This window comes from Saccopteryx leptura, chromosome 7, assembly GCF_036850995.1.
Source record: "Saccopteryx leptura isolate mSacLep1 chromosome 7, mSacLep1_pri_phased_curated, whole genome shotgun sequence".
NCBI classification, from domain to species: Eukaryota; Metazoa; Chordata; class Mammalia; order Chiroptera; family Emballonuridae; genus Saccopteryx; species Saccopteryx leptura.
Genome location: NC_089509.1, coordinates 120623138 through 120645638, shown reverse-complemented (window position 1 = coordinate 120645638; position 22501 = coordinate 120623138). Strand labels below are relative to the sequence as shown.

At 60.1% G+C, this 22501-nt stretch overlaps 1 protein-coding gene across 1 annotated transcript in view; it reads right to left on the bottom strand.

Moving 5' to 3' along the window:
• Positions 1-14802: 14802 nt before the first annotated feature.
• Positions 14803-22501, bottom strand: part of LOC136378280 (NADH dehydrogenase [ubiquinone] 1 alpha subcomplex subunit 10, mitochondrial-like) — a 33325-nt gene continuing 25626 nt past the window's right edge. Inside the window, exons 9-10 of the mRNA XM_066344997.1 lie at positions 22184-22292; positions 14803-15194 (exon numbers count right to left, since the gene is read on the bottom strand). Coding sequence (XP_066201094.1) covers positions 15126-15194; positions 22184-22292 — 178 coding nt within the window. The 3' untranslated portion in view covers positions 14803-15125. The remainder of the gene's footprint in view (positions 15195-22183; positions 22293-22501) is intronic.

The window sequence follows — 22501 nt, the reverse complement described above, 5'->3', positions numbered from 1 at the left end:
GGGGACTGAACCCACAACCATGGAGTATCAGGTCGACGCTCCAACCAACGGAGCTACCCGGCCAGGCACGGCAGGCAGCATTTCTTACATGTGTGCCTTGCAGGCCTCACTCTGACCTCCCTCCATCGGCTGTGGCCCATGCCCAGCACAGCCCAGCCCTCGGGGCCCTGCTGACAGGTCAGGATGCTGGGGACCAGGAGGCGGTGCTCTGGCCAGCGTGGCGGTGAGGGGCACAGTGGGACGGCGCTCGGTGTCTGTGCTCTGCCAGCTCAGGAAACAACAAGAAACCTGGGCTTTTCTCTTTTAAAATTGTTTGCGATGGACATGTCCAAACAAATCTGAGAATGGCTGTGCGCCCAGCTCCAGGGCTCAGACTCCACAGCCCCCAAAGACCAGGGTCGCCGGATGGCATCCGTCCTGGGCTGGGGGCTCCACGGCCTTGGTGGACGAGTGCCGGCCTCGGGAGGTCGTGTGGACAGGCGGGCAGGGACCCGTCAGGATGCCGGCTACGGGAGGTCCACACTGGGGGATGGGCAGGGTCAGCTCGTACGTAAGTCACTCTCCGGAGGTCCGGCCGCTAGGTTCCAGAAGAGGCCAGGAAGGGGGACCGACCCTGGGGTCACGCGGCCGGGCCGTGCTGTGGTCCGCCCGGATGCAGCTCGTCCACACGGAGGGCCGGGTCCTGCGCTCGCTCAGGAGTGGACCGAGGCTCACCTCCAGGGACATCCGCTCCAGCGGACCTCACTTGCCAGGCCCTCCCTGGGGTGACCACACCCTCACCGACCAGGGGGCACATTCTGCAGCATTTGGGCGACGTGGCTCTCTGCCCCCCGGTCGGCAGGAACGTTTCTGTTCCGGCGTTTTCCTCCAAGCGCGTCCTGACTTCGGATGAACTCGCACGGCTGCTCCCGACCTCAAGTCTGACTCCCTGCGGCCCCCTCGGCCGTGAACGCCCTTGGCTCTCCGCAGCAGCAGGACGTGCTCACAGCTGGGTGGGCGGGGAGAGGACGGCCTCCGTGCCCCCCCCCCCCAGGGCTGCCCCCATCTCCAGATGTTCCGTGTCCTCCCCCCTCCCAGCATCTCTCCATCCTTCTCGTTTCCTCTGCCTCGCACGCCCCCCCTCCCTGATCCAGCTGACACGACAAAGTGGAGAGCCCCCCCCACCCCACCCCACCCCCGCCCCAGCAGCAGGGTGGAGAGCCCGCCTCTGCCCGCCTCTCGCAGACATCTGGGCACAGCTGGAGGAGACAGTGATGGATGCCCGCGTCAGCCTTGACGGGGAGGGGTTGGGGGCAGCGGCGGGCCAGTCTTCCGTCCCCGCCTCACACCTGGGCCCGTGCACCCCTGCGTGGGGCGTAGGCCTCCGACCGACCCGAGAGGGGGACGTCAGGAGGAACCGCGGGGACAGGGTGTCCCTGCGCCCGCCCCCGCGCCACGTGCCCATGGCGGCCCACCCGACCCCTGCTGGAAGCGGCGGAGGCCCAACCAGAGCGCGAGCGCACTCCGGGCCTGCGGGGCGTCACGGTGTGGGCGGGGCCAGGCGGACCGGCAGGCAGGGCTGATTTCTGAGTCGCAATCAAGGACACAGAAGTTATTCCCCAGGAGAGTGAATGCCTTGCCAAGGAGCCTTCCGTGCAAGTGGCTTTTTTTTTTTGCCTCCCAGCAAAAAGCCCCATTTCTCCTTCCCCGCTGGGCGAGCAGGCAGGTGAGACCCCATCTTCTCAGGGGTATGCCCTCTTCCCCTGCTTCTCAGCTGATCTTAAGAACCGAAGCCCCCTGGTCTGGACCCTCCCAGCCTCCCCCGTGCCCCTATGCCCAACGGGACACCAGCAGGACCCCCAGACGGCTCTTGTCCCTCCGTCCCGCACCAGAATGGAGGCGTGATTCCTGGACAAGCGGCAGCCACGTTGCAGCTGCGTGTTTACGTCTGGCAGGCATCGTGAGGCTGAGAATTTTCACATCGGGGAGAGAGATAGAACAGGGGTCTGGGTACCTAGTGTCACTAAGGAGCTGCCCCTCCAAGCCCGAGACTGCCTGGCCCTGGAATCCTCATCAGCCTCCTGACAAACATCCTTTGCTTCGATCCTGCGGCTGGGTTTTCTCCTGCTCGCCGCTGTGAATGCCCTCACTGCTGCCTCCTTCAGCACATGAGTTTCCACTTGTGGGCGTCGCTGCTGATGCAAGGAGTTCTCCGAGCAGACCCCCCAGGAACGGCGGCTCCTGCCCGGCAGTAACACAGGAGCCCTGCCCCAGCGTCAGCAGAGGCTGCGGGGGGACCCTGGACATCAACCCCCACGTGGCAGCAAAGAGACAGTGCCCTCCCTTCTCCGGCACGAGCAGTGTCACGGGATTCCAGCGAAAACAGGGGCTTTAAATAAGATCTGAAGTTCACAACACAATACACAGCACGTCCGGATATCAAATGAAAATCTCATGTCGTACATACCGAGACCCAGAAACGTCTCAAAAAACCGAATGACACAGGAAAATCAAATCTACCCACAACGAGACGGCAGAGTGATCGGAACACCTGACAGAGATTTCAAAGCCGCCATCGTAAGAATGCTTCAAGAATCAATTAAACATATGCTGGAAATAGGTTTAAAAAAAAAAAAGATAGAAAGTTTCAGCAAATCAAATAGAAAGTCCAAATGATGAAATAGAAGATAGAGACAGGAAGCAAGTGGAAGATTTAAGGACTTAAAAATGTAGTAACTATTGTTTTTTTAATGGAGGAGGCAGAGAAAGAACATATATAAACTGAATACTAGGGATTACCGAATCCGGACAATAGAGAATGAAATTAATAATAACAACAACAAGGCAGAGCTTCAGGGACCTGTGGAATGGTAACAAAAAAATAACCCAACACGTGTGCCATCCACGTCCCAGAGAGAGAAGAGAAGGAGAGGGCAGGACTTCCACACACAGAAAAGGTGCAAGTAGAATAATGAGAAAGACGTACCCTCCAAACATTAACCGAAGGGCAGGAGGAGCAGCTACCTAAGTATCAGGTAAAGTGAACGCCAGAGCAAAGACACAGACCAGGGAGGGGAAGGGACATTGTGTAATCATACAACGCCATCCGTCAAAATAAGACGTAGTGACCCTGGATGTGTGTGCACCGGAAACAGGTGCACAGAAATGAAAACTGATTAAAAAAAAAAAAAGGGAGTTGTGGGCAAAACCCCTCTCTCAACCATTGACGGAACAACCAGACAACATTCCACGAGGACACAGGAGAGCTCACAACGCCATCAGCCGGTGGGCGTGATGGGTATTTACAGAGCACTAGGCTCAACGTCGGCGACGACGCAGGCTTTCCGAGTGCTCGAGTGTCACACAGCGAGAGAGACCGCCTCCTGTGTCCTCAAGCCTCCCCCCCCCCCCGTGTCAAAGAGCCCGTCATGGAGAGGGTTCTCTGTGCGCAGCGGCAACAACAACACAGGTCAGAAATAGGGAGACGCCAGGAGATTCTCCAAACGACTGGGAACGAAACAACATCCCCCCCCCCCAACCACGCAGGCATCTAAAAAGGGAATCCTCGGGGGAAATTAAAAAAAAAAAACCCACATTGCCCTGGCCGGTTGGCTCAGCGGTAGAGCGTCGGCCTGGCGTGCGGGGGACCTGGGTTCGATTCCCAGCCAGGGCACATAGGAGAAGCGCCCATTTGCTTCTCCACCCCCCCCTCCTTCCTCTCTGTCTCTCTCTTCCCCTCCCGCAGCCAAGGCTCCATTGGAGCAAAGATGGCCCAGGCGCTGGGGATGGCTCCTTGGCCTCGGCCCCAGGTGCTAGAGTGGCTCTGGTCGCGGCAGAGAGACGCCCCAGAGGGGCAGAGCATTGCCCCCTGGTGGGCAGAGCGTCGCCCCTGGTGGGCGTGCCGGGTGGATCCCGGTCGGGCGCATGCGGGAGTCTGTCTGACTGTCTCTCCCCGTTTCCAGCTTCAGAAAAAAATACAAAAAAACAAACAAACAAACAAAAAACCCACATTGAACTGAAGGAAAACTAAAATATGGCGTCTCAGAGGCACCGCTGAGAGGAGAGGCTGGAGCAGTAGCTGCTCACGTCACTACAAGAGGAGAGAGCCTCCTCCTGTCCACAACCTGACCTCCCGCCCTCAGAGCCCAGAAAAACCCAGAAAACGAGCCCAGTGAAATGCAGAGCAGAAATCAGTAAAATCACAGACAGAAAAACAACAGAGAAACATAAACAAATGAGTTTTTGTTGTTGTTTTTTCTGGAAGATAAAAGATGTGACAAATTTCTGGGAAGACTGACTGTGATCCATAGACTAACAGTCCCCCCCCCCCCCCCCCCCCCCCCCCCCCGCCAAGGTGTCGGTATCCTTGTCCCCAGAACCCGGGGATCTGCTAGTTTACACGGCAGAGAGGAATGAAGTTTTGCAGATGACCCAAAACAGGATAGGATAAACCGAGTCAACAATATTCCACAGAAAACGTAGAGCGACTTGGGTGCTAGAACACACACGCCCACCAGGATTTTCACGGCACAGGAAATGGTCCGCGAAAAAAGGAATACCTCGTCGTCGTAATTTCGTAAAAGAGTGAAATCATCAAAAAAGAAAACAGTCTTCACTATGGACATGCCTATAACAAGACAGCTTCACAATTCACACAGCAAACACTCTTCACACTAAAAGGCGAAAGAGACAAATCCACCTTTTCAGTCAGAGACTTCAACTCTCCTCCCAGAGATGAACGGAACAAGCATATCAAAAATGAGTAAAGATGAAGAGACCTGAATAAATATACGAACCAGTATTACTTTCTTGACATTTATAGGACACTCCATCCAACGAAAGAAGAGTACTCATTGTTTTCAATGGCCCAGAAAATATTTACCAAGATGGACCACTAAAATGTTCCAGTAGTTTAAGAAGTATTCTAATCATGCAAGTATGCTTTCTGATCACAACAAACTTGAACCAGAAATCTATACCGCCACCACCACCACCCCCCAAAAAAAACCTCCTGGAAAATCCCTAAATCTTTGGAAATCAAACATAACATTTTAAATAACTATTGGTTCAAAAAAAAAAAATACAAGGAAGGTTAGAAAATATCTTGAACTAAATGAAAATGGAAACACAAATATCAACATGCAATAACGTGCAGTTTAAACAGTGCTTAGAGAGGAATTTATGGTATGAAAAATAATGCATAGATTAGAAAGGAAGGTTTCTAATTAAGGATTAAAATTTCCATTCTACACAACTTCAAAAAGAACAAAATTAATCCCCCAAGGAAGCATAAAGAAAATAAATAAATAAAGAATATCAGAAACCAATGCAATCAAATGAAAATATAACAAAATTGGAGAAAATAAATAAATAAATCTGAGTCTATGGCAATGTGAATAAACATGATCAACATCTGCCCAGATTAGAGGGAAGTCGCAGTGTACCTATCTGAAATAAAGGGGGGCGCATCACTACAGATCCTACAGAAACCAGAACGAGTCCTATGGGCACACTATGAGCAACTGTATGCCGACACATTGATAACTTAGAAGATGTGGGGAAGATTCCTTGAAAGACACAAAGAACCAACGCTTATTCAAAAAGCACGATTTTCTACAAACACTCCTGCCTCTCAGTTTGGTGAGAACTCTCTCCTTCCTTCCGTATCATAACCCCACCAGTTCCGACGCCTGCTCTGTGCCCTCCGTTCCGTTCCGGAGCTGCAGCCGTCCCTGCTCTCAGGGGCGCTGCCGCCATCAGCACCCCTGCCGCTCTCCCGGCCCCGCCCCCCGCCGCTCTCCCGGCCCCGCCCCCCGCCGCTCTCCCGGCCCCGCCCCCTGCCGCTCTCCCGGCCCCGCCCCCTGCCGCTCTCCCGGCCCCGCCCCCCGCCGCTCTCCCGGCCCCGCCCCCCGCCCCTCTCCCTGCCCCGCCCCCTGCCACTCTCCCAGCCCCGCCCCTGCCGCTCTCCCGGCCCCGCCCCCTGCCGCTCTCCCGGCCCCGCCCCCTGCCGCTCTCCTGGTCCCACCCCCTGCCGCTCTCCGCTCTCCCGGCCCCGCCCCCTGCCGCTCTCCCAGCCCCGCCCCCTGCCGCTCTCCCGGCCCCGCCCCCTGCTGCCCCGCTGTTTGAGGTACGCGGTTGGGGGGCCCTTGATGTAATGAGATGTGCTCCTAACACCTTTAGGAAACAGACACACGTTTGAAAGATCAAGTCTGGGAAAGTCGCCCAGGTTCTAGAAACTCACACAGCTCTGAGGACCAATCAACACTGGCTTCCCCTATGAAATATTATCAAAAAGCACTTCTATGGCCCTGGCTAGTGGCTCAGTGGATAGAGCATCAGCCCAGCATATAGATGTTCCAGGTTCGATTCCCAATCGGAGCACACAGGAGAAGCCACCATGTTTCTCTCCCCCTCCTCTCCCCTTTCTCTCCCTCTTCCCTTCCCATAGCCAGTGGCTCAGTTGGTTCGAGTGTTGGCTCTGGGCGCTAAGGGTAGCTCAGTTGGTCCGAGTGTGTCAGCCTCAGGCACTAAAAATAGCTCAGTTGATTTGAGCATCGGCCCCAGATGGGGGTCACCAGCTGGATCCCGGTCAAGGCACATGCAGGAGTCTGTCTCTCTCTCCCCTCCACTAACTTAAAAAAAAAACTCAAAAAACAAAAAAACACTTTTAATTGAAGTGTCATTAGTCAAGTGTCTCCATCCTTCCCTTGTCTCTCAGGAGCGCGGGTCCTTTTTCTGGGTGGTCCAGCCCTTCCAGGAGCCAGATGTCCCCCTGGGGTGGGAGAGGAAACAGTGTGTGTGTCAGTCACTCGAGCGAGCAACCCTGCAGGGGACTGGGGTGCTTACCTCTCCCACGCCTGGTCGCACACCCTCTCGTTCTTGCTCCGATATCTTCTCCTCTCTGCTACTCCTTTGGGCCTGTCCCCACGGCCACAGCAGCCACCGTCCAGTGCTCTCGCAGCATCTGGTAGCACGGGGATGCCTGCCTCGATGACTGTGAGACCCGCAATGTACCAACTGCAAACACCACTTCTCCACCAATGCCTCAATACCCAGGGCTCCGAGGACCGCGGGGCACCATGGGTGGCAGGAGAAAAGTCTCCGCCCCCCCCCCCACGCCGGTGGCGCGTGCCACGCGGCAGTCCAGGGTGGTTTTTTTGGGGGGGGTGTATTTTTCCAAAGCTGGAAACGGGGAGGCAGTCAGACAGACTCCTGCATGCACCCAACCGAGATCCACCTGGCATGCCCACCAGGGGGCGATGCTCTGCCCCTCCGGGGCGTCGCTCTGTCCCGACCAGAGCCATTCTAGCGCCTGGGGCAGAGGCCAAGGAGCCATCCCCAGTGCCCGGGCCAACTTTGCTCCAGTGGAGCCTTGGCTGCCGGAGGGGAAGAGAGAGACAGAGAGGAAGGAGAGGGGGAGGGGTGGAGAAGCAGATGGGCGCTTCTCCTGTGTGCCCTGGCCAAGAATAGAACCCAGGACTTCCACATGCCGGGCTGATGCTCTACCACTGAGCCAACCGGCCAGGGCCTTCCAGGGTGGTTTTAATACGTCTCCCATTAATGTGCATTTTATGAACGCTGCCTGAATGATCTTTCTTCACCGGTCAAAGGAAAAGGCTCGAAATATTCCTCGGCCGTGAGCCGAGCAGGAGGAGGAGGGGACGGGGGTGGGGCGGGGCACACTTGTGGAAATGGATCTCATTTGGAAAAGACTTATCAAAGATGATAAAAAAATAAAAAAAAGGACCAAAAAAATGTCCTGTTCATTTTTAAGTAAAAGTGTCAATGGGCTCACTCAGCAGCCAATGAGAGAGAACGGAGAAGGGGTGGACGTGGCCGGGGCCCAATCCCCGGGGACACCAGGGGGCCGGCTGCCGTCCCCAGCCCGCCAGCCGCTCAGCACAGCCTCCCCTGGGCGCTCCCAAAGCTTCGCCACCGCTGCTGTGACTCCCCTTAGCGGACCCAGGTGTCCCCGAGGGACAGGAAGGCCGAGCTGGGCCTCCCCGAGTCAGAAAGAAGAAGAGCAAATTGTCAACTTACCCCAAAATCTGACCACGAAGAACTCTGTGGGATGACCAGGTTTTCGGCACATTGACGGCCACGGTCACTTCACGCAATCCAGTTGCTGAAAGTCACTGAACTCTTCTCGTCCAATGGCTGAACTTCATGATCAGGTTCTTTTTAAAGAGCATTACCACTTACTCCCCCCTTCCTGCCCCCTGGGCGCCCCTGGCTGCCCGGCTCTGATTGGGTTCCGGGCAGAATGCCCCTGGTGTCCAGCCTGGTCTGCAGCGGCCACCAGGTCCTGGAAACCCGAGGTGCCCTGCAGTGACCCCAGGTCCCTGGAGGGCTGGCGATGCTCCGTGTCACGTTGGCCTGGAGACAGCGTCAGTGCCGCTAGTGGGCGTGGTGCTCGGGATGTCCCAGTGGCTGCTGGGGACCAAGGCGGGGATGGTTCTTGCTGGCCTGCTCGTGACAGAATGCCGGCCCGTCGGCAGGAAGGACACGCACTTCTGAAAGGCTCAGCCCGACTGGGGGGCATGTGCAGCATCACGCCTCCCGGGGAAGCTGCGGAGAGAGCCCAGCGTCTGGAGGAAAGTGGCCCCTCGCAAGCAGCCAGAGCCACCTCTGTCCTGGGGCAGGAAGCGGTCAACCTGAATGCGGACACAAGAAGGCAAACCCCAGCATTCGAGACAACGGGCGCCAGAATGATCCAGTCCGACAGACACCATTGCCCGTGGGTCCTTGACGACCCGCTGGGAGCCAGGGGACAGCGTCGGGTGGCTCTGAGCGGCTTCAGGAGAAAGGCCATCTCCAGGGAAGTCCAACGCTGCCTCCGGGGGACCTAGAAGGACGTGGCGGGGGGCGGGGCGGGGCGGGGAACCTTCCTGCAGCAGAGAGGACACCAGGGACCTGGGAGGGAGCGTGGGATGCGCTCCCAGATGACGTCTGCGCAGAGGAGAGCCAGGCCTCCCGTGGGGAACCCCGGAAAGGGCGGGGCTGAAGTCACAGCTGGCTAGACACCTGTTCACACTCCTGCTGAAGAAATGGCCCCAGTGTGCACTGGACTAACCAAGACGGGAGAAACAGTGGATGCCCTTGCAGACCCCGGGGGAAGCCCCCACTGTCAGAGGGCAGAGGACAGGCTCTTCCCATCCGAGCCGTCCCCCCACGGAACAGCGCCGAGGCCCAAGCTCCAGCTTCCCCTGCTCCTGGTCCCGGTCCCACGGGCAGAGGCAGCTCCTGGGAAGAGGACTGTCCTTCCCCAGACTCGAGACACGAGGGAGGCTCTATCAAGCTGCCCACACAACCTGGAGGCAGAGGAACGGACTCCGAGACACCCCACCGTCCGGCGAGGCTGCTTCTGACGACGCCCCAGGACCGCGGCAAGACGCATCGTCTCTCTGCTGAAGCGCCCCCGGTTTGGTTTCTCTTAGTGTATCTATCACCAGAGCGATGAACCCCATGGCCGGCATGGAGGCCACTCGGGATAATTCTAGAATGTTCTTCAACGGCAGGGCGTGGAGATAGCTCCCGCGAACCGTCGCTTGCGTGTGATGCTATTTGTGAGCCGGGCAATGACAGTATGTTTGTTATTGCTAATAAATTCACTCACATAACCCAGAAACAGAAGCCAGAATGTCGTCTTCTAAGATAAATGTGACACTTTTCCCCCCTCTGGTTTTATCGCTGTGGTGTGAGCGATTACACAGCATTTCACACGGGGGCTTTCTCAGATGCCGAGCTGATGGGCAGCATTCTTGCAAATGTGTATCATATGAATGTAAATATTACCACTAAATCGTCCCTTGCTGTGAGATGTCCAGACAGTGCAAGTGGGACTGTTGTCACTGTGTCACTGTGGTCTAAACGGGTGCCTCCTGCCGGTCCAGAACCACCCGTTCTTGTCTCTCGGAAGAAGTCACCGCGACTTGTCCTCACCTGTGGTCTCAGCGCTGTGGCCGGCTGAGTGACTGACTCGCTCACACCATGGCCGGACGCTGTGATGACTCCGGGTCCACCGTTCCCAAAGGGCGTTCGTGTGGAAGGGGACAGGCCGGGCGTCCGTGAGGACACGCCCTGCGCTTCTCGTGGGCGGATGGCGTGTTTTCTCTGGTTTCTCCCGGCCCGCCCCAGACCCACCCCGCCCAGTGGTGCCAGCACCCAGGGAGCGTGAGATTGCATCTGTTTCTTTTGGTCGACGGAACATTTTCTTTCCTTGTTCAACATTTTTCAGACTTCCACGGCCGGTCTCCAGGCTTGGATGTCCCCTGGGCTGCAGCCGACAGAGACACACCGGTCCGCCCGCGGCCGTGCGGGAGCGCCGGGCTGAAACGTTGTTACGTGTGGCTCCTTGCGGCAGATTCCCCTCCGTGGGTCATACCCAAGGGGTGTCATTTCCCTCCCGCAGCCCTTGCCTGAGCAGGTGTGTCCGTCCCCCAGCGAGCTTCCCAGGCCGACAGGTGCCCGCCCTCAACACCGGCGGCTGCAGAACACCAGCGAGAACGCGGGGAGAGGCCGGGCCCGCTGCTGGTTCTCTGTGAAGCCTCGGAACCAGGAGGCGGGAGAACACAGGGCTGCATCCCTGTGGCCCGAGGCAGCGCCAGTGCCCAGCTGTGGGGGAGCAGGGGTCCTCCCTGTCTCCCGCCCGACACCTGGCTGTGGAGATCACGTGCCCAGGGAGAGGGCATCTGAGCGGTCACTCCAACACTGGTTGCCCAGAGCCCCAGGAAAGCTGACCGCCTCTCGGCAAGGTGGCTGAGGGGCTCACCCCACGGAGCCTGGCTGCTCTGGGCAGTGGGGTGCACAGGGGTCACGGCACTGTCCACACCTGTGTGTGTGTGTGTGTGAGGTGCTCTGAGCTGGAGAGGAAGTGCAGCCTGTGCACACCCCACGTGATGGTCACCTCTCCTTAATGCAGTGTGTGCCGGCGTCCTGGCTGACCAGAGCACAGGGACAGTGGGGACACTTCAGAAGCGGAAGCACACAGCTACAGGACGTGGGGATTCTTTATGAGACAATGAGATGCTCTGAAACTGACGGTGGTGGTGGTGTCTTTATTTATACACACACGTACAGTGGTCAACGCATCTTCAGCTCACGCTGGGTTGATGGGGACAGAGCCAACATCAGTTGAGGAGCCCCTGTGTTCCAGAAACAGAAGACAGTTTGCATCTTTTTTTTTATTATTGAGAAGTGGGGAGGCAGTCAGACAGACTCCCACATGCACCCAACCGGGATCCACCCGGCACGCCCACCAGGGGGCGACGCTCTGCCCATCTGGGGCATCGCTCTGTTGCAACCAGAGCCACTCTAGCGCCTGGGGCAGAGGCCATGGAGCCATCCTCAGTGCCCGGGCCAACTTTGTTCCAATGGAGCCTCGGCTGAGGAAGGGGAAGAGAGAGACAGAGAGGAAGGAGAGGGGGAGCGGTGGAGAGGCAGATGGGCGCTTCTCCTGTGTGCCCTGACTGGGAATCAAACCCAGGACTCCTACACGCCAGGCCGATGCTCTACCACTGAGCCAACTGGCCAGGGTCCCTCAGTGGGCTTTAAAGCTGCTCATCTGCTGAGACTCCTCTGCACCCACCCACACTTCACAGAGGTGGACAGTGTCGTGTGTGCTCATGAGCCCGGGGAGGCACCGTGCAGCCTTGCGGAGACAGCGATGATGGCCCTGTGCATGGGCCCGCTGCCTTGGGGACAGCAGGAGGGGCTCCCGTACAATGACCGCGTCACCTGCTCAGGGAGGCATGGAGGAGTGTGGAGCGGGGGGACTCAACTGGGCACCTGCCTGACCCCACGTCTGGTGGCTGCATCACAAGTGCCAGACGAGTGAGAAGGCAGCAGTGAGTCAGGAGCCCACAGGGAGTGGATGCACAGTGGTCTCACTGGGGGTGAACCTCCTGCTGGAGGGCTCAGGCGTCCCGCTCTGGGTGCCGGGGACTGGTCGAAGGGGACTGGACGAAGGGGACTGGACGAAGGGGACTGGACGGAGAGGACTGGACGGAGGGGACTGGACGGAGAGGACTGGACAGAGGGGACTGGACGGAGAGGACTGGACGAAGGGGACTGGACGAATCGCAGGAACAGGGACGCGCAGCCTCCTCCCGGGCCCCTGCGGGCGCACCCCCACCCCCACTGCAGAGTCTAGGACCTGCCCTCTTGCCCGCCACCAGGAATGTCCTTCCTGCGCCTTCTCACGCAGCTCACGCTCACGCCATTGTCCAGGACGTTCCCGCGGGCACCTCCCCTGGCCCTCCGCCCCGCGGCCCTGTCCTGACGGCCCGCTGTCTGGGAAAACCAGAGGAGAGAGGGAGCGGACGGTGCATGCAGGAAGGCCGTCACTGCAGCCCCTCAGAGGCACCTGTGCATGGGCCGAGTGGGCAGGGAGGGCGGCAGGGATGCCCGGCCCCCACCAGCCCTGGGCACCGAGGTGCTTTCTAAGCCCAGGCCACACCCTCTAGGGAAACCACAACATAGTGATTTGGAACCTGGAACCCATTAAATCCAACCTGGTCCAGGCTGGCAGCAGAGCCCAGGGGTCCTGGGTGTGGGTGAAAGGGGCCCGAGGCTGCGCTCCGCCCGCTGCCCGGCACTGTGGGCACGCCCCCTGCGGGCAGGCGGGGGTCTCTGCACAGGGAGCCAGCTCCGGGCTCGGCCAGGCTGCTCCCCAGCCCGACTCCCTGGCCGGCTGGCCCGTTGGTGATGCACACCTTCCCTGATAACCGCTGGTTTCTGCACGTGCCCCCCGTGCGTGGTGCCCTCCCACAGCACAGCCCGAGATCAGGGCTGGGGCGTCGGCCACGTCGCTGCAGAGCGTCCACGCAGGACAGCGTCACGTCTGCAGCAACACGCCTCCCACGCTCAAAGGCTCCGTCGGTCTGTGGGCCGGGCTGGTGGGTCTGAGTACGTGTCCTGCAGGCGGCCCTTCTGAGCCTGGCTGTTTGCTGTCTCCCCAAACACGGGAATCCCGTGTCCTCACGGTGGGTGGACTCCCCCTCGGAGCACAGGCGCTCACACGGGCCCGAGACCCAGCCGCACGCGGCACTCACCACCAGCTTCCCGTGGCTCCGCGGACCCGGGCCTGGTCTCCGGGTGGAGAGGACGAGAGCAGAGCTTCGGGGACGACCCCGGACGACCTCAGGCCCGTCACGCCCGCCCACCTGAGCCTGGGCATCCTGGCAGCGGGCAGGACCCGGGGCGCCGCTCCCCACACTGGAGGGAGTGAGTCATTCATGAGGGAGGGCGTGGGCTGACCCGCCACCACTGAGCCCCAGGGGAGCCCAGTCCTCACTCAGGGTCACCCAGCACCTTGAGGGCATGACAGGACAGGGATGTCTAAGACCGGGTAGGGCTGGGGACCCGGCTTCACTCAGCGTGTCCAGAGCAGCAAGACGAACAGAACCCTTCAGGCCGCAGGACGGCTGCGTGGCGTGCATGCTGCATACTCAACACCGCGGTGCTCAGACCAACCGACGCTGCCCTCGCCTTCGGCCGGCGTTCTCCCGAGTCCGAGGGGATGATGTCCAGCACGAGAACCCGCCCGCCAGCCCCTTCCCACCTGTGCTTCCCGAGGAACAAACTCCGCCCCTGGGGCTGCACACGTGCTTACGAGACGTCCTGGGTGGGGGCGGCTGCGCCCTGCTCCACGGCGGACTCCATGGCCTAACAGGACCCCTGCGCCCTGCTCCTGTCCTCCCGGCCTTCCCCCGCCGAGCGCACCACCCTGCACCCACCCACAGGCTCTCCTGGGCCCGTCCCCAACAGTGCTCCTGTCCCAGACCCACCGTCACCGTCCTCGGGGCCACATGCTCCTGCTGTCCCCGCCTTCCTCCACCAGGCCACCCGTGCTGGGTGCTGGGTGCCTGGGGCTGGGACCGCGCCTCCTCAGACACTCGCCTCAGGGCGGCCACAGCGAGGAGCCCACACCGGGGGCTGCAGTGGGCATCTGTCCTCACTGCCCTCTGTCCAGGGCTACGGTCGCAGCTGTGACAGCTGGGCTCACAGAGCCCCCGTGGGGAAGAGCCATCGCCAGGGAGCAGCCTGAGGAAAATGGCTCTTTAAACATTGAAACGGGTTTTTACTACAGTCACCGGGCACAGCCTCATGGAGATAAAAACGTTAATTCCAGTTACACGGCGCTGAGCCGTGCAGCTCGGTCTGAGTGGGGCTCCCGAGTGCTGACTTAGGGGGCAGCTCTGGTGGAAATGTCACTCTTTTTATAAACATGATTTCTTTATTTTTTCTTTTCTTCTCATTACCCATCACCCAAAGTCAAATCATTTTCCATCAACTTATATTTGTTCCTCTTTATACCCTCCCTCCCACCCGCTCCCCAGTCTAAACACAATTTTTAAATTAAGAATTTCAGCCCTGGCCAGTTGGCTGAGTGGTAGAGCGTCAGCCCAGTGTGCGGATGTCCCGGGTTCGATTCCCGGCCAGGGCACACAGAGAAGCGCCCATCTGCTTCTCCACTCCTCCCCCTCCTTCTTCTCTGTCTCTCTGCCCCTCTCTTCCCCTCCCGCAGCCATGGCTTGAATGGTTCAAGCAAGTTCGCCCAGGTGCTCAGGACAGCTCCATGGCCACCCTCAACCACTTAAACCTGAGCTCCAACTCAAAACTGTGAGGAAACTTTAATTCTTAAAACAGAAATCTAAAAATCTATGGTAATTTCTTCCATTTTTTGGTATTCCCTCTTAACTCTTTTTACTTTTGTATAGAAGATTGTTAGAACAGATGCTTTAACCCTAACACAGGTCTGAGTTACACCACGCCGCTTGCAGACGCAGTGGGTGAAATGGTGAACACACGTGGGGGCGTGGGCAGTGTGAGCAGAGGTCCGGGAGACAAGTGCCCGAGCCGCTTTATTTCTGGTCTGAAGAAGCAACGTGCAGGCCCGCGTGACACTGAGCTGAGGGCGGGAGGGCGCCCCTCTAGGGACGGCTGGTCTCGCAGGGGCACTGTCCCCAGGGATGAATACAGATCATTCCAAATACATCGGGAGGCTCCCCGACCAGGCCCACGGCCACTCTTCTGCGGTGTGGTCTTCAGATCGGTCACCTCCCCCAGTTTTACAGCTCCGTGGCGCCCACAAGAGTCGGCGGACTGGAAGCCCCTCGTCGCCGCGGGCAGCCGGAGCGAGGCCGTCACTTCAGCCAGATCCACTTGTCTCCCACGTCCGCGTTGTACCCGGGGCTGTACTTGCGGCCTGGCAGCTGTGGAGGGAAGCAGGCATGGTCACCGCAGGCTTACAGGCGCGCCGGCCCCCAGCAGCGGTCCCCTAACCCGCCCCGCACCCTCCACACCAGCGAGGCCTCCACAGGGCCCTGCGGTGACGGACGGGCTCTGGGGGAACCAGGCACGGCACAGCTCTGCCCGCGAGACCTTCCGTCCCGGCGGGGACCTGCAGACACAGCCCAGCCCAGTGTTCCCGTGACGTCAAGAGGGTGACGAGGCTATCCAGGGGACAGTGGGTGAGAGCTGGAGGTGGGGTGACCTACACAGACACTTGGAATCAGCTCTGACCATCACCACCTGAAAACCCACTGATGAAATCCCAGCTGAAGCAGCCGATGCCCAAGGGTCCTGCTGGGACAGCAGGACTGAGCTGAGCCCGACGTGGGGCCTCACAGCCAGTGGGGGGGGGGCATCCTGGCAGGGTGGTGATGGAACTGGAGGACTGATGTCTCAGCCCCTGCTCCCCCCGCGGGCGTACCCCTGATGTCGGGGGGCAGGGCCCTGGGGACACAGTCCACAGAGGTCCGGCTTCCGGGGCACAGGCAGGTGGCCTAGAGCGGCTGCCAGGCACTACCCCAGGCAGAGGAGACGGCACGAGAGCACGGTGACCGTGGGCTGTGATGGTGGTCAGACAGGCAGGCTCCCCAGGGTGCTGGACGCTGCGGGAGACCCGAGTGGCAGGAGGACGTCGAGGGGCCCACGTGTCTGCTCTCCGATTCCGACAAGCACGTCGGCCACCACAGGGGGGTCACTGGGCCAGAACGGCTGCAGGCACCACCCCTGGAGCTGGTCCAACCCCCTTCTTCCCGCCACAGACATCAGACCGGCCTGAGGGCTAAAGGCTCTCTCGGCCACTCGGGGCTCTCTCCCCGTTCTCCTTCGCAGGTGTCTTGTCCCCAAGCTCCTGTCGGCATCTAGCCCCTCCCGGCCTCTGCTCCCTGGAGGACCCCCCACACACGAGGGAACTCGGTGTATCTTACAACTACGGAAGACGTCAGGAAGCTTGCAGACAGAGCCACACAAACTACCCCAAGTCAGGCACAGAGAGAGGAGGAGGCCAGAAACACGGACTGTGTCAGGTGGTCCGTGCAACAGGATCAGGTCACCAACGTGAACAGGAACCTGAGTCCCCCAAAAAGGGAGGAAAAAATCTGAATGACCACACGCTTTCCAAATGACATGCAAAGTATATACTCTTGCATCTGAGAAACTCTACAAACCCCAGGCAGAATAAGCACAAAACACCCACGCAGAAGCACGTCACAACTAAACTACCCAACACCAGTGAGCGAGAGATCAAGTGTCCAAAGCCACCAGAGAAAAAAGGCCCGTTAGGAGCGAGGACCAAAGATCTGAACCACCTCAGACGCTCGTCAGAAACTAGGCAGGAGCACGGCGTGTCTGTGGCGTGCGGGCAAACAAATCCACCACCGCCGTCCTCCCGTGAGCGAGAGCATCCCCCAACGCAGGACGGAGACACACCCGCCTCAGGGCGCCCGACCTGGACTGGGGGGCAGGCGTCCAGGGTGTTTCCAGGCAGAAGGAGAGGGTGCTGGCGGGACCCCGGTCGACTCACAGGAAGGACGCACCCGCAATGATGGTCACGGTGGAAGGGGGGAGGGTCAGAAAAGAATTCTAGTTCCTTTAAAAGACAGGGGACTGTAAGGCTAACATAATAACCCTATACCGAATGCACAAGGACAGGCGAGGGTGGAGGGACCGTGGTGGGCAGACCGTGCCCGCTCGCGGGGACCCCAGAGCCACCCCTGCCTGCCGACGAGATACAGCCGCAGCTGGGAAGTCAACAGAGGGAATAACAGAATTACAGGCATAACCAACCAACTCCGAAGGAGCCACGACTGGAGGAGGCAGGAGGCCAGCCCTGACCTCACTTGCCCTGCGGTGAAGAGGGGGCTCGGTCCCGCAGGGGACGCCCCGCCCCGCCCAGGAAAGCCCCAGGAGGCCACACGGCCTCCTCCGCCCAGGCCGCTGCGACCCCGAGGGCCCTCGTCACTCCATGCAGCCCGTGTCCGTTATCAATTCTTCTGAAAGAACCACTGTAGTAAAAAAAAAAAAAAGTATCACTGCTTTATGAACACTAACAAGGAGCAAAAGACACTCCGTGAGTGCGGGGACCTGATGGGAGAGGGACCCGGAAGCATCGCTCAGAAAGCCAAGCAAACCCCTGCCCGCAACCCCGCCAGGCAGCCTGGGCCCACGGTGTGCCGGCAGACCCGCCCTGAGGTGCCACTGAGGTGGCCCGTGGTGTCCCCTCTCCTGGCGTCCCTGCCCTGCCCCTCAGGAAGGGGTCCCCACAGGCTCTTCCCCCCGGACCTCTGCCACTGAGCACCCTTCCTTCTCGGAGCTCCTGCCGCTGGCCCCGCCCAGAGCAGCCACCCGTGCTCACTGACCCGGGCAGCCTGCCGGCCTGAGACCAGCGCGGCCTCACGGGCCCTGACCAGGAGGCAGGCAGGTGGCCCCACATCTGTGTAGAAGATGACGCCTGAGCCCAGACTCTCAGATGCTCAGTTGCAGGAACCCCCTTCCTCACACCACGGAGACAGCAGCTGCACACACGGTGCTGTGTGCCGTCAGCTCTCGGGAGCAGCAGCTCTGTCCCTCCCGATCACACACGCCCCTCGTCTGCCCTGCTGACCCCATCCGCCTGCCCATCAGTGCTCTGGCCGCGCCGCTCAAGTCCTCAGCTGTGACCTCTGGGCGCCATCGGCCACAGGCCACGCTGACCCTCACTGATTTCCCACGCCTGCCCGTGGCCCTCCGAGCACCGACTGGGGCAGTCTGCCTTCCCAGCCGTCACCCGGGGACAGTCAGCGATGCCGTTTCTCAGTGGAGTTCTCCTGGGGGCTGACGTGTGTGTGACCCCTGCACCACGTCCTCCACGTGACTGTGAAAGGTGGCTCTGAACAAGGGCCCAGTGAGGCTGCCACGCCCGGGGCAGGGAGCGGTCACACGGGTGCTGTCCACTCTCTCCCTCTGGACCTCGGAGGGGCAGGGAGCGGTCACACGGGTGCTGTCCACTCTCTCCCTCTGGACCTCGGAGGGGCAGGGAGCGGTCACACGGGGTCCTGTCCACTCTCTCCCTCTGGACCTCGGAGGAGCCGACACTGCGGAACAGTCCTGGCCGACGGGGGTTCCAACTCCCGTCTCCTCTGACCCATTATTAAGTGTAAATGCGAATGAGCCTGCCAAGAATTTATCATCCATTTTGAAGAGGAGCGTACTAGAGATTATTTATTAAAAGTCACTTCTTTGACACACAATTTCTCCAATTTTCCATTACTGCTCAGCGTAATTCAAGTGTAAAAAAAAATGAAGCCAACTTTCAGAAACACTTTGTTTTTTAATCTTCAAAAACAATCTCTTTAATTTAAAAACAAGTGCCTCTCTGTGTGACACGTCACAGCACGGCCCCCCAGACGGATGTGTGGCGACTGTCCGAGTCACGGTATCGGTCCCTCTGCCTTCCGCCAGCTGGGACAGAGGAGCCCGCGCTCACACGGTGCGGACATCTGCAGAGAGGGTGCGCCTCCTGAAAACTCTGAGGAGCAGAGTGACAGCTGAGCAAAGCCGGGGCGCGGCTGGTCAGGCGGCACATCGGACATCGCGGTGTCCCTGCGGAGGGGGCGGCAGAGCCGTGGACGCCACACGACAGGCCGCAACCACAGCGCCTCCTCTCGGGGTACCTGTGAGTCACCTCCCGTCCGCTGACACACACGATGGCCCCAGGCTGGGGCCGCACTTGCGAGAGGAACCTCCCGGGGGGAGGGGGCACAGGCTGGGGGGCCCTCCCGTCTCTCCGGGACGCAGACCCCATGTGCTCACTGTCACCCTGGGGGGCCCCTCCCGTCTCTCCAGGACGCAGACCCCGTGTGCTCACTGTCACCCTGGGGGGCCCTCCCGTCTCTCCAGGACGCAGACCCCGTGTGCTCACTGTCACCCTGGGGGGCCCTCCCGTCTCTCCAGGACGCAGACCCCGTGTGCTCACTGTCACCCTGGGGGGCCCTCCCGTCTCTCCAGGACGCAGACCTTGTGTGCTCACTGTCACCCTGGGGGGCCCTCCCGTCTCTCCAGGACGCAGACCCCGTGTGCTCACTGTCACCCTGGGGGGCCCTCCCGTCTCTCCCGGACGCAGACCCCGTGTGCTCACTGTCACCCTGGGGGGCCCTCCCGTCTCTCCAGGACGCAGACCTTGTGTGCTCACTGTCACCCTGGGGGGCCCTCCCGTCTCTCCAGGACGCAGACCCCGTGTGCTCACTGTCACCCTGGGGGGCCCTCCCGTCTCTCCAGGACGCAGACCCCGTGTGCTCACTGTCACCCTGGGGGGCCCTCCCGTCTCTCCAGGACGCAGACCCCGTGTGCTCACTGTCACCCTGGGGGGCCCTCCCGTCTCTCCCGGACGCAGACCCCGTGTGCTCACTGTCACCCTGGGGGGCCTTCCCGTCTCTCCCGGACGCAGACCTTGTGTGCTCACTGTCACCCTGGGGGGCCCTCCCGTCTCTCCCGGACGCAGACCCCGTGTGCTCACTGTCACCCTGGGGGGCCTTCCCGTCTCTCCCGGACGCAGACCTTGTGTGCTCACTGTCACCCTGGGGGGCCCTCCCGTCTCTCCCGGACGCAGACCCCGTGTGCTCACTGTCACCCTGGGGGGCCCTCCCGTCTCTCCAGGACGCAGACCCCGTGTGCTCACTGTCACCCTGGGGGGCCCTCCCGTCTCTCCCGGACGCAGACCCCGTGTGCTCACTGTCACCCTGGGGGCCCCTCCCGTCTCTCCAGGACGCAGACCCCGTGTGCTCACTGTCACCCTGGGGGCCCCTCCCGTCTCTCCAGGACGCAGACCCCGTGTGCTCACTGTCACCCTGGGGGGCCCTCCCGTCTCTCCCGGACGCAGACCCCGTGTGCTCACTGTCACCCTGGGGGGCCTTCCCGTCTCTCCAGGACGCAGACCCCATGTGCTCACTGTCACCCTGGGGGGCCCTCCCGTCTCTCCAGGACGCAGACCCCGTGTGCTCACTGTCACCCTGGGGGGCCCTCCCGTCTCTCCAGGACGCAGACCCCGTGTGCTCACTGTCACCCTCAGGTCAACAACGTCCACACTGGGAGTCGCAGTTTCATACAAAACAGACTCCCAGTTAGTCTAAGGCCTCATGCCCGGGGGACGTTTAGAACCAGCCAGCCGACCCGCTGGTCCTGATGCCCGTCTGTCTGCAGAGAGGCGGCAGGGAGGTGGGGACACAGCTCTCCCGGCCGCGTGTGAACTTCTGTTTAGAGTCAGCACAGGGAGCTGGGGCCGGGCTGCCGGCCACCTGGGACAGTGAAGAAACGGGGACAGGAGAGAAATGGGGGCCGCGTCCAGCAGCTGCCAGGGCACGGGCAGATGTGCGGAGTCCCCCCAGCTCCGGGCCTCCGCCGAAGGGTCGGCTCAGGAGAGCGTATGCCACCTTGGCGTCCACCCAAGGAGGGGCTGGCAGAACAATGACCGGGTCACAGTGCCCGAGAAGTGACGGAGAAAGTCACCAGCTGCCCTGCCCCCAGCCAGGGTCCACGCCGATGACCGCATGGGGGTGTGAATGAAAAGTGTGCGCTAAATGCTCCCCAGGCTCCAGGTCCCCGTGTCCCTCTGCAAACGTCAGCACAGGTGACACTCGAGGTCCCCAGGCAGCTCCTGCGGTGCCGATGGACGACTGAAAGCCACCGGGCCAGACCAGCAACAGGACTGATCAAAACACCAAGGTCACAGAATCAACAAGTTAAACCCGTGTTTCACCAGCCGGTCTGTGGACCAATGCAAGTCCGCCAGAAATTCCCTGCTGGTCCAGGAAAGAGTTAAACAGCCTGACGTCGTGTGAAGATTTTCAAGTCTACTGGCAACAGTCCGCGGGCCAGTGGACAAAAACAGTGAACTACACCACAAAGAAAAACCCTCTCTTCACAGGAAAACCGAGAGCCCTCCCTGAAGGCCTCCACCCGCACGGCTCCCGATGCTGACCACGCGTGCACGTCCACACCCACCGAGGTCGGCACGCAACACGCACACACATCCCTGCAGGTAACTGACCGACAACTGCACGGTCGGTCTTATGAGCTTCCCAGAACTTCTACATTGAATAAAATCACTTGAAAACAACCCAAAGCACTTACTTAGAAAGAAAATGCCCAGCCCCTCAAGCAGGAAGGCAGAGTGTGGACAGACTCAGGCGTCCAGTGGAGCTCCGAGCACCTGCCCGCCTCAGACCGAGAATGAGTCCTGAGAAACACTTTACAGCCAAGTCACACGAGTGCTGACCACGCAGCCCGAGTTCTAGTCTACACACAATCACCCCCACACCTGCCCCTGACCAGCCCCAACTGCAGAGACAGGAGGAGGTACGGGGTCTCCCTATCCCACTGACATGAGGCTCATTCACCTGCTGGGTTCCCACCAGGACAGACGGACGGACGGGTGTCCTCTAAGTTCATGGCAACTTGCCAGAACTGACCCCCCAAACCATGGTGAAACCAAAGAATTCACTAAAAAGGTGTGGAAATCTGACCAACCCTCCAGACCTCTACCCTCATGGTTGACCAGCGGGGTCACCATCTGGTGCTCCATCCCCCACCAGGACCCCTGCGGAGACACCCCCTTGTTTATGGACAGGCACCCCATGAGGAGCAGGACCACCCCATAAGTCAGAGCTGGCACTGACGAGACACAGACGAGGGCTAAGACACGGCGCACGGTCACACCAACGTGAAGCTGGCGAGGAGCGTGGCCTGCACGCAGCTGCCAGACGTCCACTGTGTGCAGCTCGGCCGTGCAGGGGTCTGTGCTGGCTTCCCAGACCAGGACGGGGGAAACGAGGGCCTTTCAGGGAGAGAAGAGCCCTCTCTCTGACCACCGCTCAGAGATGCTGTTTCCTGCTCGACTGTCTGACCCGCCCGGCCCGCTCTCGGGCTTCCAAGGCCTCACCTCTAGGAATTCCCGGAAGACGCGGTCACTCTGGTGTGCTCCGATCGTGATTTCAGGGAGGTAGACCGGAATGGTGGTGTAGTTCAGCACCTGCAACTTATCCTGAACCCTAGGAGGCAAGACAGACGTGGGTCACACGAAAGCCATCAACACAAATATTAAAACAATAAGCCTCAAGGCTGATCTTTGAACACGTCAGTATTAAAAGTTCACACACTCGGAAGCAGTCGTCCTGAGGCACAGCTTCCGCCCCAGGCCTGCCTGGTCTGCGTGGGGCCACCCTCTGGGGCGACTGCCACAGCCGGAGGGGAACCTTCA